The sequence below is a fragment of the Myodes glareolus genome, chromosome 3, assembly GCF_982192425.1.
Source record: "Myodes glareolus chromosome 3, mMyoGla1.1, whole genome shotgun sequence".
NCBI lineage: Eukaryota > Metazoa > Chordata > Mammalia > Rodentia > Cricetidae > Myodes > Myodes glareolus.
Genome location: NC_142028.1, coordinates 2,745,751 through 2,764,306, shown reverse-complemented (window position 1 = coordinate 2,764,306; position 18,556 = coordinate 2,745,751). Strand labels below are relative to the sequence as shown.

At 40.3% G+C, this 18,556-nt stretch overlaps 1 protein-coding gene across 1 annotated transcript in view; it reads left to right on the top strand.

The window, feature by feature from the left end:
- Positions 1-6,281: 6,281 nt before the first annotated feature.
- The window catches only part of LOC125399368 (uncharacterized), a 50,604-nt gene continuing 38,329 nt past the window's right edge, over positions 6,282-18,556 (top strand). Inside the window, 2 exon segments of the mRNA XM_087903906.1 lie at positions 6,282-6,446; positions 6,530-6,625. Coding sequence (XP_087760032.1) covers positions 6,282-6,446; positions 6,530-6,625 — 261 coding nt within the window.

Below are 18,556 nucleotides of genomic sequence, written 5' to 3'. Positions count from 1 at the left end.
TCAGGGTTGCTTCAGAATCAGGTTGTAATGCTGCAGCTGTCCACTTATGGGTGGTGCCTGCATCATGTACAGAACCATCAAGAAATCAGGCCCTAGTCTTCTCTTCCTCAGTCACCCAATCATAGGGAACACTCCATGAGGCTATAGGTGCATGCTTGGCAGCAGAAGACAGTGTAACAGGAGTAGAAACCATGGATATTTGGAAAACTTCATGTACCCTACTTGAGCCTTCGGGACCTGCTTTGGCCTGATCTCTTGTATGGCAATATCATTTGATAACAGATTGCTGCTATGCAAGTTATGACTTGGTGGGTCCAATACCACCCGGCTCATGAGGGGCAGTTAAGCTTGCATAGTAAGGTGGTGGCTTACTGTCAAAACTTTAGTTTCTCCAAGTGGCTGGGATTCATGCCATGTGCTCACATGCTTGGCCATATGTACTTTAAAAATGATTCTATGGGCACCAGTGGCAGACACTTGAATTTACTTTATGAGGTATTATATTGTCCCATTTCTTTAATACTCCTTTTCTTGTATGTTATTCAGTTTTCTTATATTCTAGGGTTTGTGTGTGTGTGTGTGTGTGTGTGTGTGTGTGTGTGTTTGTGTGTGTGTGTGTGTAGATTATGTAGGATAGGATTTAAAACTCACAGTGGATCTTTCTGCCTCTGTCCAGGCTATTGGTACTAAAAGAATGCACTACCTCACACAGCTTAAAAAATAATTTTTATAGTGCAAGTCTCCTCGTATGGTGGCCAAGGAGACCAAGAGTTGGTATCAGAGCCCCTGATACTGGAATGACTGAAAGTAGTGAGCTTCTACATGTCCTGGAAATGAAAGATGGATTCTCTGACAGAATCTTCAGTGCTCTTAACTGCTAAGGTATTTTCAATCCTAAGTTTTCTTTTCTTGATTAAGTGTCCTGTCCAAGACAGTCTGTATAGTCAGTATCAGATACCTGATGTTGATTAAAAAGTAGAATTCTCCTCCATTTGAGAGAATTAACCTTAGACAAGGATGACTTTCCCAACTGTTCATCCAATACAATGTGGTCAGCCCATTATCCATATTCATACAAACAACAAAAATCAACACAGCAGGTTGTATTCATGTATTTCAGCATACTTATTTACCCATACTTAACAAGGAAGGAGATAGAAGAGATCTGAAAAGTGATGGAGTGAAAAAATAACAGGGAAAAGTGATGGAATGCCTTTTAATTAACAACTTATGGTAATATATTTTAAATAAAAGATGGGCTAGATAGATGGCTCAGCAATTAAGAACACTAAGTGTTGTTACAGAACTCAAGTTCCATTTCCAGAACCCACATTGAAATCACCTGACACGAGTGAGAAGAAAACATGGAACATACAACAAACCCACTTAGGAGTTTATTTGGGGTGTGTCAGGCCTGGTGAGGTCAGTGTGCATAAAGAGAGAGAGAGAGGGAGAGAGAGAGAGAGAGTCAGAGACAGAGAGAGAGAGGAAGATGGTCCTTCCAGATTTTGGACTGCCTAGCACATGCACACAGGGGCATGGCATGGTTACATCATATGCAGATGACGGAGCTCACACATGCATGCAAGGGCTCATGCAGCTGCGATATTCATAGGTGATGCAACCATGCTGCACATGGGTCACACGGGGTCCTTTAAGAGACATCTGGGAGGTAAACTCTGGACCATTATCTGAATGAAGAGAGGTTGGAATTCCAAATCGTGGGATAATTTCTTGGAGAAGAACATCGGAAACTCTCTTCTTAGTGGTGGGAAATGCTTCAGAATTTGCTGGGTGTAAGGAGGTATCTGTGAGGATGTGGGCTGTACTGCATGAACGCCTTGACGTAATTGAGTTGGGTTTGGGTTCTGAAATGTTGCTGTACTAGCTGCTTGGTCAGCCTGGTGAAGGCAAAGATATTTTGAGATTGAAAACTGAGAGGAATAGAGAAAAAAGCATCCTTAAGATTTAGAACTGAGAAGTGGGAGGTTCCTGGGGGAGATAGTGGAAAGAAGTTTGTAAGGCTTAGGCACTATAGGATGAAGAGGGACCACTGCAGAGTTAATGAGCCAGAGGTCTTGTACCAGGCAACAGGTTCTGTTAGGTTTTTAACAGCAAGTATAAGGGTGCTAAAGGGAGAAGAGGTGGGGCGAAGTAGCTTTTTTTTTTTAGGAGGTCAGAGATGATAGGCTTAAGTCCCCTAGGGTTCTGGAGACAGAGAGGATGATGAACATGGGTAATGAACTTAGTAGGATCTTGTAACTGGATAACAATGGGGGAGTGGTGTTTAGTTATAGAGGGATTTTGAGTGTCCCTGACTTAGGGGTCCACCTGACAGGCTGTTAGAGGAAAAGACATATTGGAGCTGAGAGTTTGGGAGGCTAGAAGGAGGAGGAGGGGAGCTATTGGTGAGTCTGAGGTAAGGTGAATGAAAGGAGCAAACCAAATGGAAACTACTACTTTTGCTAAAAAAATCTCTTCCCATAAGAGGTACAGGGCAGGTTGGCATGACTGAGCATGAATGAGTGAGATAAATACCTCTAAAAACACAATTAAGTGGTGAGGTCTGCTGAGGTAAGTAAGATTGTACTCCCTACTCCAATAATAGGGAAACTATAAGGAGCGGTAGGCCCCCCAAATTCCCTCAGTACTGAGTATGTGGCTCTAGTGTCCAAGAGAAAGGAGATGAGCTGTGCTGATACTGTGATGTTTACCCATGGCTCTCTGTTACATATGGTGGTTTTCGCTGGGTCAAAGGAGCCCACATAGCCTCACTTATCCATGGCCAGACCTAGAAGGTCAACTTGGTAATTTTCTGGGTTTGATGTCTTTATGCCACAATGCGCACGAGGACAATTGACTGCCCAGTGTTCTTTCCTGTGGCATCTTGGACAAAATCCCGTGGGACCAAAATGAGTAGTATGGCATTCTCGGCACTGTGCACAGACACAAAAAGGCAAAACAGCATATAACTAAAATTTTTAAAATAAAGTTAGAAATAGGAAAGAATGAAATTCTTTAAAGTGCTATCACAGCCCTGAAACAGACAACAATCCAGGTTAAGTGAAGTTGAATTCCTTCTGATCTTGCAGGGTAGCAGCTATGCTCACCTGCCAAGCCAGCCTACTCAGTTGGAAACAATCAAGCAGCCTCCTCCAACACAGATGCCCTGCAGTGGAGCACTGAGGTGAGCTCCCAAAGTCCAGTTGAAGAGTGAGAGGAGTGAGAATATGAGCAAAGAGACCATGATGAGTTCACCCACTGAAACAGTTTACCTGAGGTACTGGGAGCTCACCAACTCCATCTGGAGAGGGAAGGAACCAGCATAGTTCTAAACTAGTCCCATTGAATGTAGGTGACAGTTGTATGGCTGGGGCAGACTGCAGGTCCACTGGCAGTGGCACCAAGATTTATCCCTACTGCTTGTACTGGCTTTTTGGGAACCTGTTCTCTTTGGAGAGATACCTTGCTTAGTCTAGATATATTAGGGAGGATCTTAGACCTTCCCCAAAGCGATGTGCCCTACCCTCTCTGAGGGGTGGAGGGGGATGGGGTAGGTGTAGGGGGAGTAACTGGAGAAGGGGAGGGAGTGGGGCTGGGATTAGTATGTAAAATGAAAGATTATTTTGTAAATTAAAAAAAAGAATGTTTCTGAATGTCTCTGCTTTTAAATTGTGATCACATTCAGAAGTGGATTTGTTATCTGAGAATGCTTAGCAAAAGTCAGAAATCTACATGAGCACTTACAGATTTCCTAAGTGAAATCCCCATGATTCATTTGTTTAGGAAAAGCAGTGTTTTGAAATTAACTCCCATGCTCTCCTTGCCTCCTACAGGTAGAAAATCTTTGTCATTTCTTCTGTCTTGGTTGTTGTGATGGCTATTCTTGGTATTCAAACTGACTACCACCCAAATTAACTAAAACCCATAGAGTTGAATACACTTCTGAGGGATTTTTCTTAAGGATTTTGAAATTAAAGACCCAAATTTAATCTAGATCATTTGAGATGATAAAAGTCACATTTAGCTGCTTGGTGGCAGTGCACACCTTTAACTGTAGAGCTTTAAGACACTTCTGAAGCCATTTCTGACAACTCTCAGTACTTCCCCTCCTCCCCTGGGAACCAAGGACAAAACAGCTATGCATGCAGGTACTGAGATGTTGGGAACTTTCCATCTCTCTGAGTAGGGGCAAGATAACCCTTAGTGTTGACTCAGTTACTGATGTTTTGACTTAGTTTCTGGGCAGGGGCTAAGAGACCCTCAGAAATGTCCCTTTACCTCATCTGATCTGGCAACCACTCTCCAGCCAATTATTGGTAATCACCCTTTTGAATAAGCCAATCACAATATTTAAAGAACAACCCCCAGACACCCCTTCCTTCTGTGGGTTTTCCCTTTAAAAATAGCCTGTCCCAGCCATTCAGGGTCTTCTAACCTCCCAACTGCTGGAAGACCCTGTCGTGACAGAATTAATAAAATCCTCATGCTTTTACATTAGCTATGATGTGAGAGGTGGTCTCTGGGGGCAATTCCTCCTCCTCGATGATTGGATGCTAGGGTCCAATATAACCTTAGCACTCAGGAGGCAGAGGTAGTCAGATTTTCTGAGTTTGAAGTGAAATTACCTGACACAAGTGAGAAGGAAACATGGAACATGCAACAGACCTGCTTAGGAGTTTATTGGGCAGGGAGTGTACAGGCCTGGTGAAGGTCATAATTTCACTTTCAATATGCATGGAGAGATTTATTCTACCAGTTCTGTACATGTAGAAAACCTAGAATAATGTAACTGTGTTTTTTCTTTTCACCTGTCCACGGAGAAAGATTTGTTGGCTAACAATAGTGCTCATAAGCACATTAACCCTAGCTTCATTATTCTCTATTGTTCCGCGCTACCATCTTGCCCGCAAGAATGACGCGGGACACTTAGGATCCTTCTGTAACAAAGCTTTAATGCATCTTGAGAGGGAGAGCATAAGTTTACACTGCAGAGACCCAGAATGAGGGGAACCCAGCCCTTATAAAGGAAACAGTCCTCGCTTCTGACCTGTCACTCTTGGATTGGTCCGCTGCCCATTATCCCAGGTGATGTCTCGGAAGTAGGCAGGGAAGCAGCATTAGAGAGTTACCAAGCACAGGCGCTGGGATTAAAGGCGTGTGCTACAACACCTTGAACTCACAGAGATCTGCCTGTCCCTGCCTCCCAGGCATTGGGACCGAAGGCATGTACTACCTCACCTTGAGGTCACAGAGGTCAATCTGCCTCTGCCTCCCAGGCATCAGGACTAAAGGCGTGTACCATCACACCTTGAGGTCACAGAGGTCAATCTCTACCTTTGTCCCTAGAAGCAATGGAGAATGTGGTTGCGGCCCTCCACACTCTATATATTCAACTTTCCACACCAACTGCTGTTTTTATTATTATTCATTTCTCAAGAGCTTGCTCTGAATTTCAGGAATAATACTCCTAAAGCAATGGAACTATTATATGGACAGGTAAGCTAATATAATAAGCTTAAGATAAGCTAAGTATGGACAGGTCACCCAAAGGAAGTTCTTTACTTCCAACCATTATCACCTGCCAGAGTAAAATTGGCAGTAGATAAATTTAATAAGAGACCAGAGTCTTAGTAGTTTACCCTGAGACAATGGCTGGCTACAGGAGGAACCACAGCTGAGATTACCCAACCCCCACCCTAGAACAGACCATTCAAAGGAAATGCCTGGCATTCCAACTGCTGTAGATAGGATCACCTGCCAGCATACATTCACCAGGAAACCCCTAGACAAATGTCAGCCACTCAGAGGTCCTAAACTTCAGAAACCCCTCACCCCCACCTTTACTACTATAAAAACCCAATTCTAATTGAGCTCGGAACTTTAAAATAAAGGCTCTTTGCTTTTACATATGGGACTCGGTTTCCTTGTTGGCTTTAGCAGGAACCTTGCAGATTTGGGCATAGCACCATCACCCAGCCTTTTATGGGAGAAAGACTTATTATCTTGTTTGAGATCAGGTTCCTACTTTGTCTTGTTGTCTGAAGTCCTCTTGACAACCTCAGCATGAAATCACAGAACAAACATCTCCTTTCATGTCCTTAAATATCTCTTTAAATTTTAATGTTCTGGGATCCTTCCACCTGTGGGACAGCATAGTATAGTTGATTGTACTACAAGCTAACTAGCCACATAGTGTCCAGGAGAAAGAAAGGGAAGTGCCTAGGGAGTGCAGGAAAACAGGGAGTCTGCTGTTGGAGCCAGAGGCAAGTGCTATTGACATGCATATCTCTGCTGACCTAGAAAACATCTTTGACTGGTGTGGAAGGAAGGATCAGGAACCTTTCTGCTGTGTCTTTAAGCAGTGTAACCCTATGGGAGGTGCTCTTGTCAGTCAGGCCTCACTGGCCAATCAGGTCCTCCAGACGACCTGCCAGTCAGAAGTGGTGCAGGGCCCTTCCTGGCGCCCATTTTAGGCTTGGATTTGAAAAGGACTTGGTGCTAGTGGTCTTGTGTGTTGTGTTGCCAGTTCTTCTACAGGGAGCTGAGTGGAGAACTTGGGCAAGCTGGGAAATCACGACATGGTGAGTGGGGGCTGCTGGCCCCAGATGGGGAGACGGAGATGGTGAGGTGTAGGAGCCAGTGTGGTGGGTCCTCCCCATATCTGCATGGGAACCTGCAGCCGTATTCTTTGTCCTGTGATGTCCCATGTGGTACTTGCAACTTCCTAGACCTAGAGACAGGCCTCTGAATAAATTTGCTCTGTTTTTCATTTCTGCTCAGAGCATTGGAAGCAGGGAGCTGTGTGTAAAACAACAACATACTTTAGGTGCATCCATGGAAAGCAGGTTGCCAAACGCAGAGAGGCCTAGATGTTCAGCACTTTACATTTTACCTTCATGTGTATGATCCATTTCTTTGTCAATTTTTCTATAGGTTGCAAAAGGCACCTCGTGTGTTGGGTAGCACTCCACTTTTACTCTGTGATGTCGAAGAGTAGAATTGGTGTGAAAGACCTGGATAAATCCAGATCCTTCTAGCAGGAAAATAGAGCCAGGAAGAGAAGAACCAGAAATCTAAGATTAGCCAGTTTCAGGGCTTCAGGAACTAGCTGAAGATAAAGGTAGATTGTAATCTTGAGAGTAATCTTGAGAAACAGGGAGATTCCCCCTAGTAAGTACCACCCCCTAGTATAGGAACTAGCTGATTATGACCTTGAGAATGATCATGAGAGGCAGGGGGTTGCCCCCTTGTAAGCATCACTGAAATTTTCAGAATTTTCTGTGACACCCTCACTGCCCCCCCTTCCGGATTACTGGGCTGCGTGGTTTCTTCCTATAAAAACTACTTCTCCAGGTCACTCGAGGTTGAACTCTTCCCCTGCTTGGGTTATGAGTCTCAGCCCCAGTTCACGGGTTTCCGTCTTGTCGTCTTGTCGTTAAACCTAGTGTGATTGCAGCAAGGACGATCTCTCGTGAGTTATTGGGGGGGCGTTGCGTCATCCTGAGGCTTGAGTGAGAGTCTTCCAATGGGTGATATAAAGGATTTACCAATGCTTAGAAAATAGTAAGTCTCACAAAGTAGAATTTAGCTGAGGGAGGACCGCTTCTAAAGCACCCTAACAGACTTGTTAGAGATTAGATGATAGGATATGTATTGTTCACTAGGCATGTCTAGACTTTGGATCAAAGTCATTACAGAGAAACCTCTGACAATCAGCCACTAGGCCCATCCCCATATCAAAGAACAGGCCTTGAACAAGCTGTTCAAGGAGGCATTACCCGTTCACAACCAACCTTAAGGCCTTGTGTGCCATAAAGTTCCAGTTTTCTTTTTGAGAAAAAAATAATTCTGTCAGATGGGAAATATGACAACCGGTGACAAGTATTTGAAAAGTAAAACATTGCTGTGTTAAGGACTGGCCTGATCAAGCAAGGCTTTCCTTTTGGACCTCAGGCAGGGAGGAGGCACACCCTAGGAACTATGCCTTGGGAGCTTTCCCTAAGGGCCTGAAACATTGATGAGAAAACAGAGCTCCTTCTCTAAAACCAGGAATGTGCTTGGGAGTACTGGTAATGATCTGTGACCAAGGCCTTTGTGGAAGGGTTGTTTCAGATCCTGAGAACTCAACTCTGCCCACCATATGGAGTTATGGTTATCAGTCCCAAGGCTATTGTGTGCTTAACAGTAATGTTCTTGGAATAGCCTGTTTTCCTTTTGTATAGCATTGTTTGAATAGCCTCTTGAATTGTCTAATCATATGATACTTTCTGCTGACTTCATTTAAGTCTTCTATTTCCTTCCATTTACCCCCTGAAAGTAGTATACAAGATGCAATTTGTCTTCAGAAGCTTACTTGACATGGACCATAGCGTGTTCAAGACCTCCCCACCCACACTTTTATATTTTCTACCTTCTACTTGTATTTTCTTTCTCATTGCCTGGACCTTCTCCTCTGGACCCTGTCACTGAAGAATGACCTGCTGTCTCAGGTCGCTGATGTATTTAATAAGTTATCCTGGAAATATCTTTGCTCTTTAACCCTCCCATCAGCCTAAGTGGCTATACCTACAAGTTGTTTGTCTTTATTTAAATTGTTCAAAGTGTAACCTGGAGCATGAACCTAAAAGACACTTAAGGATGATGAAATATGTAGAATATAAAATTTGTCTAATCTGGTTCCTCTGTGAGCATTATTTAGAGATGGGTGTCTACGATCATTGCTAAAGAGATTTTCTTTATGCATCTCCCAAGTGTGTGAAGTGATTTCTCCATGGGAGGGCATATTAATTCTAGGACAGCTGCATTTTCATCCTGTTAGAAAAAATGTTTTTGAGACAAGCTCTCTTATGTTACCTCAGGAGGCCTTTATTCCTGTATGTTGCACTCCAGGGCAATGACCTTGTGGTCCACTATATTCCACCTCCAAAATCCTTAACTGACTGTACCACTTCAGTTTTAAAATTATATATTTGAGTCATGTAGTTGACTATCTATTGCAGTCACAGGAAAAGAATTCATGTAGGGAGCATTGCTTCTGTCTTTAGACCAAAATAGGAGGAGTAGTTTATTCTGTACACTGCAGGGGAAACAGGGTAAGTAATCAGCTGCTGGATTCACCATTATGAAAAAGGACCTGATTGTGGTAGGGGAATGATTTTTGTAATTTCCCTGCATGTTTTAATTCTTGTCATGTGAATGAACAGAAAGCAGTGTGGGTTATAGTTTTGGAAAGTTATCTTGAGCCAATGAATATTGAATTTGTAATTAGGCAATTATCCTATACAGATGCAGGTATGTTTAATTCTGCTTGACACAGTTGCTGTCAGCTCAGAGGTTGGGAAACAGGCTATTGACTGTAACTCTATGTGTCAGGATACAGATCTCAGTAGCCAACATATGTATATGGGCAATATTAATATATCTCTTATTAATAACATTCCCTCTACTATGAAAGGACCTACTCTTTTTTCAAAGTCAATATAGCTAAGGTTTTTAAATCTTAAGAATACATTATTTTTATCATTTTACAAAGAACTTAGTGATATCAGTTTTAAATGTTTTAAGTGCATTGCTTCTCTCTGTTTTCGTTCTCTAATGTTTCAAGGTCATTAATCTTTCATTCCTTTTCTCTCATGTGATGTTGATTTTTGATTTCTGTATAGAGTAATGTGTCCTATAGCTTAGGCTTGCCTTATGCTATGTAATTGAGAATTGCTTTCCGTATCTAACCTTGACTGTGCTGCCCAGTGCTAAGAAGACAGTCCTGCAATTCCTTCCATGTTGGGCCTTGACTAATCAGTGAGAAGGAAAAGTAGACCAATTATACTGGGGACCTATAATTGAAGAGAAACCTGTGCAAGAATTGAGGTTATTGACCAACTTTGAAGCTGGAGATTCACAGTACAGAAAGGGAGAGGCAGACAGAGGGTGAGAGTTTTCTTGCTCCAGCAGTAGTTGAGATTAGCAATGTGGATTTAGAGAGTCAATGTTAAACACTCCATAAATGTCTTGAGTGGCCATTTCTTGCAGTCCACAGACCAGGAAAATTAAGAATCTGGGTAACGGACTGATCTTAGTGTGAAACCAAATTGCTACAGTTAACAATAGTGCAACCAAAATAGAAGATCTGGGAAAAATGTTGTGGCCCTACCTAACAGAACTGTTATTTTCTGGTTTAAGATGTTTATCCTTAGAGAAAAGGTTTGAGAAATTTTTGATATGCTCTAATTGTATTAGATCTGCAGTCTCTTGAGCATATGACCATAAAGCCTGCTTCAACTTTTCAAAATAAATTTTGAGATTATAGTTATATCATATCCACATTCTCTTTCTTGGCGCCAAGCCCTACCATGAACCCTTCATTGTCTTCTAACTCATGACTTGTTCTACTTTAACCACAGCTAAACAGTAACAACAGTTACTGTTTGAATGTGACTTGTGCTTGTCTGCAGAATTTCCTAGGTATAAGCAATGGGATGGCTGCAACGGACATTGTGTAATTGAATGTGCGCACAAAGAACCCTGTGATTTGGACAAAAACAGGATGTGCTCTTAGAGAGTGAAAGAATATCTACTGAAATACAAAATTTCTAGGCTAGGGTGCTGTCTGCTGGGCTGGAAGTGCAGAAATGGAGGAACTTATACTCTCTGTGTCTTTTGCTCTGATCACTCACTAGGGGAGCTTTACATATTCTGAGCCAGTGAGGGATTCTAGTGAGTTTTTTCATCATGTGTACTAGTGGCAGGTAGCTTACAGGTTCTTTCCAGGATTGTCCTCTGCTTCTGCTGTAGTGACTTGTAAGGAAGACCATAAACTATACTGTGGAGGGCCACAACCACATTCTCCATTGCTTCAAGGGACAAAGGTAGAGATTGACCTCTGTGACCTCAAGGTGTGGTGGTACACGCCTTTAGTCCTGATGCCTGGGAGGCAGAGGCAGATTGACCTCTGTGACCTCAAGGTGTGGTAGTACACGCCTTTGGTCCCAATGCCTGGGAGGCAGAGACAGGCAGATCTCTGTGAGTTCAAGGTGTTGTAGCACAAGCCTTTAATCCCAGTGCATGTGCTTGGTAACTCTTTACTTCTGCATCCCTGCCTACTTCCAAGGCATCACCTGGGATAATGGGCAGCGGACCAATCCAAGAGTGACAGGTCAGAAGCGAGGACTGTTTCCTTTATAAGGGCTGGGTTCCCCTCATTCTGGGTCTCCGCCATGTAAGCTTATGCTCTTCCTCTCAAGACGCATTAACGCTTTGCTGCAGAAGGATCGTAAGTGTCCCGCGTCGTTCTTGCGGGCGAGACTGTAGCGCGGGGCACTATACCATGGTGAGTGGGTCTGATGGGCTGTCCTTTCTGCTGGGATTGGATATACCATGAGGTTCTGTCCATGAGGTAACCTGGCAATGACCCTTATCCTCTGAGCCTCCCTGTGTATGGATTTCCTGGGGAGGGGAGACTATACGGCCCTGGCATGGGAGGATATATTGCTTGTAGTATTACTGTCTTGTATGTACACACAGTCAATGCTTTTGGTGTGCAGTGGCAAGACAGATTGAAAACTGAAGGTCTGGTTTCTAGAAGTTCTAAATATTGCCTTCCATTTTCAGGTTTGTCTTAAAAATGTTACAAATAGTTAAGAAACTGGGAGAGAGATCTTTCATTAATACATGATTATAATGCGTTTAACTTTCTACTACTACCAGCCACAGTGGTGTGATTCAGTTAATTTTAGTTTTAGGTGACTTAAAGAATTTCAGATCTGCAGAGATTTCTCAGGTATGCGTTGTGTTGAGCAGGTAGATAGAAAGGGCAGAACCTACATCTTGGGCCTTGATCCAGGTGGCAGGAAGCAGATTTTAAATTATTCTTCTATGTTGCTTTGGAATTGGGCATCAGTGGTGCTGCATTTACTTTAAACCACCAGGAGGCATAAGGGATTGCAGAGCCGAGGAAGAAATCCCCTTCATTTGCAGGAAGAGCTCTAGATAATGGGGCTTCTGTCTTTGGAAGAAATATCAGTAACTGGAGTGTCAGAAACAACAGTGTAGGGGTCACTTTGAATTAATTTTATGAAAGTTGTTAAATTTGTGTTTTTTTAATTTCTATACACATAGAATTATAGGTAGCTGGGTAACATCAGTCAGAATCACACTTATTCTTGCTAAGTTTCCTTTGGTCTTTCAATTACAAGTTGGGTATATTTTCCTGTTTTTGTTCTTGGCTTTTTCTTTCTATCTCCTTTATTCTTTCATAAATATTATACACATTTTTTGTTTTCATATATATATATATATATATATACACACACACACATATTTACATTATTGATGTTTATTGAGCTCTACATTTTTCTATGCTCTCTTCCCTGCCTTTCCCCTCCCCTTCAACCCTTTCCCAAGGTCCCCATGCTCCCAATTTACTCAAGTGATCTTGTCTTTTTCTACTTCCCGTGTAGATTAGATCCATGTATGTCTCTCCCTTAGAGTCCTCGTTGTTGTCTAGGTTTTCTGTGATTGTGATTTGTCGGCTAGTTTTCTTTGCTTTATGTTTAAAAGTCACCTATGAGTAAGTACATATGATAATTGTCTCTCTGGGTCTGGATTACCTCACTCAAAGTGATGTTTTCTAGCTCCATCCATTTGCCTGTAAATTTCAAGATGTTGTTACTTTTTTTCTGCTGTGTAGTACTTCATTGTGTAAATGTACCACATTTTCCTCATCTATTCTTTGGTTTTTGGGCATTTAGGTTGTTTCCAGGTTCTGGCTAAGGCAAACAATGCTGCTATGAACATAGTTGAGCACATGTCCTTGTGGCATGTTTGAACATCCTCGGATATATACCCAAAAGTGTTATTGCTGGGTCTTGATGAAGGTTGTTTTCTAATTTTCTGAAATCACCACACTGATATTCAAAGGGGCTGTACCAGCTTGCACTCACACCAGCAATGCAACAGTGTTCCCTTTACCCCACAACCTCTCCAGCATAAGTTGTTATCAGTGTTTTTGATCTTGTCATTCTTACAGGTATAAAATGGAATCTCAGAGTTTGGATGTTGAGCATTTTCTTAAGTGTCTTTCAGTCATTTTAGATTCTGTTGAGAGTTCTCTATTTAGGTCTGTACACCATTTTTTAATTGAATTATTTGTTCTTTTGATGATCAATCTCTTGAGTTCTTTACATATTTTGGAGATCAACCTTCTGTCAAATATGAGGTTGATCAAGATATTTTCTCATTCTGTAGGCTGTCTTTTTGGCTTGTTGATGGTGTCCTTTGCTTTACAGAAGCTTTTCAATTTCTAGAGGTCCCATTTATTAATTGTTTCTCTCAGCGTCTGTGTTACCAGGGTTATATTTGGGAATTTGTCTCCTGTGCCAATGCATTCAAGTGTACTTTCCACATTCTCTTTTGTGAGGTTCAGTGTGGCTGGCTTTATGTTGAGGTCTTTGATCCATTTGAACCTGAGCTTTGTGCATGGTTATAGAGATGGATCTATTTTCATTTTCTACATGTTGATATCCAGTTATTTCAGCACCATTTCTTAAAAATATGCTTTCTTTTTTCCATTTGATAGTTTTTGCTTCTTTGTCAAAAATCAGGTGTTCAAAAGTGTGTGGATTAATATCTGTGTCTTCTATTCAGTTCCATCGGGCCTCCTGCTGGCTTTTATGCCAATACCATCCTGGTTTCAGTACTGGAGCTCTGTAGGAGAGTTTGAAGTCAGGGATTGTGATGCCTCCAGAAATTCTTTTATTGTACATAGTTGTTTTGACTCTCCTGGGTTTTTTGCTTTTCCATATGAAGTTGAGTACCATTCTTTCCAGGTTTGTGAAGAATTTTTCTGGGATTTTGCTGGGCATTGCATTGAATCTGTAGATTGCTTTTGGTGAGATTGCCATTTTTACTATGTTAATTCTACCTACCCAAGAGCATGGGAACTATTTCCACTTCCTGATATTTCCTTCAATTTCTTTCTTCAAAGATTTGAAGTTCTTGTCATACAAGTCTTCCACTTAAAGAGTTACTCTGATATATTTTATGCTATTTGTGGCTATTGTGAAGATTGATTTTTTTCCTTTCTCAGCCCATTTATCATCTGTTGAACACATTATTGATTGTTGTATCTTTTTCGTAATTATACAAGTCATATTATCTCAATCTGTGTACTATTTTTTTATAATTCCATTGAGCATTCTGAGTATTTCCACTATTAATGTAGCTCTGCAATCAGCTTTTCTGTTATAAATTGTTGGACACTGTCATTGTACTGTGTTCATTTATAGTGTAAATTTACTATACATAACATCTCAATTTTGATGCATGATGTCCCCAAGGATTATTTATTTAGGCTTTATCACTCTTGTTCATCTGTGAGACTTTTTGTTTATTGGATAAAAGGTATTATGGATGTTGGCAGGTGACTCAGCACATGTTCATTTTGGAGATGACTTGAGTTTAGATAACTAAACTCAAGTTGTGTGCCTCATAACTACCATTTCAGATCCAGAGCATCTGAACCCCTCTTTTTTGTATGTTACCTGTATACATATGGAAGACATTCTCACTCATGTGCAAACATATGTAAAAATAGCAATAAAGATGTTTTCAAAAGTGCTTGTGACTTATAAAGCAATAGAGTAAAACAAGCTGATTTAGCTCTATTCTTATTCTTTAAAAATCTGTTTTCTTGCACTGTTTTGAAAAAAATGTTTTTATTTCCTCATGCTCATTGCAGACTTACAGGCAATCATCAATCCTGGGAAACAAAAATGGTGCCTAAGTGATCCTAACAGACATCCTTTTCTTTACCATATGATAATGAGATCATTTTAGTAATCAAAATTAAAAATGTAAGAAGGCTTCAAGTGAAGTTCTCCAATCTTGGTGAAACAATCCTTCTCACTCAAGCCATTTTCTGTTATTGTGAAACAAATCTGTTTATTACCAGGGCTGCTTTTGATTACATAATTAATAACAATAACAGAGGAGGAAGTTGGAACAAAAGTGGGACTCAAAAGAGATTTTGTTGCAGCAAAGAACCTGGAATTGTTGATTCTCATAAGAATGCTGAAGATAGCAGAACTTTAGATGGCAAAAGCCACAGAAAACTGGACAAAGAGCTTAATCAGCTGTTCTTTTAGGACCTAGAATATGGGAATTTTTGAGAGTACAGTGAAGGCAAGGTCATAGAATTTTATTCGGTTGTCGGCTCTCCAGGGAACCATGTGGTTTATGGTACTTCACATCTTGTTTCTCCTATGGCTCTTGAAATCTCCTTGATTTTACCTTCCTTCTCTCTGTATTTTTTTGGATTTACCAGCTATCTATATTCTGCTTGCCATAGGCCAAAGCAGCTTTATTTATCAACCAATAAAAGCAACACATATTTGCCGCATACAGAAGAATATCCCACATCAGAAATGTCTTTTTTGTTAAGGAAAACAGTACTAGTTTGTTTCAGATGGCAGTCCAGTGGTGAAAAAGTTACAGAGATTGTCATCAATTTTAGCACCGTTAAATGGAAGAACCTAGCTGTGCACTTGAATCCTAGGAACATGCTCCAAGTGTAAGACTGCATCTAGCTAAGCCCTTAATTCATGGAAGGAGTATGCAAAGTAATTTCTTGTCCCAGGAACAACATCATACAGAACTTGCAGCAAATTTGATTCAAACTTGATAGGGTCCATCAAATCTGGGCAAGATCAGTTATGTCATATTGTTTCAGGCAATAAGAAAGCTGCAAAATGGTCATGGATTATTCTGAGGTCAGTTCATCACTATTTTTCCTATCTATGTTTGGCAGAGTCAGAGCCCCAGTAAAGAAGAGATTGTGAGAGCTCATTACATAAAGTGGTGGAGATGAAGCAGGGTTGCATTACAGACCACAGGATCTTGAGATGCCCAAGCTATGAGACATCTGCCATGGAGAACTGCATAGGGGTGTGGAAGTAGCAAGAGTGAGATACATGAGAGGTTGAAGGGTGTTGTGTGATATTTTGATCATATTTTTATAATAAAACCTATTTGGAATAAGAGAGCAGGACTTAGCTATTCACTGACCAAAATATGTCATAGAGGTTTGGAGGGCTGTGGATAGATAGAAGACAAAAAGTAAGGTTGGGCTGAGAGAAGATCATGGGCCTTTTTTGGATGGAGGAATGGAAGAGATAGGAGTCACTGGTGGCTTCTCCACTGCTTCTCTGATATTTCAGGTTCTTACCCTGATAGCTGACTCCCAACTTTTATTAAAAAAGATTAATTAGTTAATGCTTCATCTGAACCCCTAAAGCATATACTTAATCAACAGAAAGGGTTAATTAAGACCCCCAGATATAGACTACACAGAGGTTTATTAACTATAATTTTTAAAATGCTAATAAAAAGGAAATGGCAGCTGTGGAGAAAGTTAAAAGTTATAACATTTCATTTTATTTAGACAAAATAATAAAGTAATAATAATAATAATAATAATAATAATAATAATGTTGTGGAACATTAGTTGAAGATGTTTTACATCCGTTTATGCTGTGTAATATTTGTTTACTGATGCAAGACTGTGTTGCATTCTTTTATGCTGCATTTGTTTAACTCTGAAGCTGTGTTACTTTGCCCATCTAAAGCACCTGATTTGTCTAATAAAGAGCTGAATGGCCAATAGCTAGACAGGAGATGGATAGGTGTGGCTGCCAGTCAGAATAAATCAAAGGATAAAGAGAGAAGGATGAGGAACAAGAAAAGAAAGAGAGGAGGACATCAGGAACCAGCCAGCCAGCTTCACAGTCAGAAGCAGAGTAAGAAGTAAAGAAAGATTTATAGAATAGAGAAAGATCAGAGCCCAGAGGCAAAAGATAGATGGGATAATTTAAGTTAATAAAAACAGGCTAGAACCAAGCCAAGCTAATGGTGAGCATTTACAGGTAAGAGTAAGGCTCCATGTGGTTTGTTTTGGAGCTGGGAGGTAAGCAAAGAGTGAAAAATCTAAGTACAGGATGGATCATCTGTGAGTATATGCCCAAGACTGGTATATCAGCATTCTGGGAAAGATCTATTCTCAATTTTCTGAGGAACTGTCATTTTGGTTTTCATAGTAGCTCTCTAAGTTTCTAAAAGTGTTTTTCCCCATAGATGAACAGGAGTGACGTAGCTATAGTGTTGCTGAGCTCATTGCCAGTCTATATTTTAAGAGTTTTCAGTGACTTGAAATTCTTAGGCCTGCTCATATCCCAATATCCAAGTTGGGAGTCTCAGAACCACCTGCTACTCTAGATTCAAAGGCTCTGAAACACTCTTTTTTTTATAACTCATCTGTGTACACATGGAAGACATTCTTTCCCACACATGAACATATACAAAATGTGGGGATAAACATCTTTTCAAAAGTCCTTGTGACTTATAAAGCAATTAGAGCAAAGCAAGTTGCTTTATGTATATAATACAAATCATGCCATTTCTTTTAAAATCTGTTATCTTGCATTTGGTTTAAAAAAATTTTGATTTTCTCACTCTGTTGCAGACTTACAGGTAATTCTCAGTCATAAGAAACAAAATGGTGCTTAAGTAATCTTAATTAATATAAATTTTTATTATAAGAGAATGAGATCTTTTTAAAAATCAAAACTGTTTACTACAAAGTTAAAATCAGAAAACCTTGAGAAAATCTCTGCAATTTTGGTGGAATAGTTTTCAGCCAATCCATTTTCTAATATCAGCAAAGTACAGAATTGGAGTGGACAGGATAAGTGCTGATCAGTGATTTCTTGTGCTTTAATTTTGATTAGAATTTTGTCATTCTTGTTTAATGAGACATTATATATATATGTATCTATATATATAAATATATATAGATACATATGTATATATATTTGTAGGTCTGTTTTTGTATCTTGTTTTGTCTATGGTACCATCTATATTGATTTTATTAATTATCATTTAAATTTATTATTGTTTTTCTGGAAAGTGTTGGATCTTCATCATTTTTTTTTTCAGAAAATTTACTATATTATGAGATCCTTGAGCTTTTGTTTACTTAGGAGGTTTCAGTAGTAAGACAGTTTTAGATTTCTCTTCTTGATCTTAGTTAGAGGCTTCCTTTTCCTCATTTCTGTGTTTTCTAGTTCTTCATGTTTGATATGGTTAATGTATTTGTGTTTTTAAAATTTTTCAGTATACTATTATCTCTGACTTAATTATCTTCAGCTGTCAACATGATGTAGTTTTGAGTCATCTGAGGGAACATCAATTGAGGCTTTGCCCAGATCAAAATTGGTACTTGGGGAAAATTATGTTGATTGATAATTGATGTGGGAAGGCTCTTCCACATAGGTTTCAATACCCTAAGCAGGTGGGCCTGAGATGGATAAGAGTACTCACTGAACATGAGAGAGTGACTAAGCAAGAGAGAAACAGTCTTTTCCTGTGACTCTTGCCTTCACTTCCTAGTTTGAGTTTCTATTCTCACCTGCCACAATTGTGGGCAGTGATCTGGGAGTATCAGTCAAACAAACCTTATCTGAAATGCTTTTGCTTAGAGAATTTAATCACAACAAGAAACAAA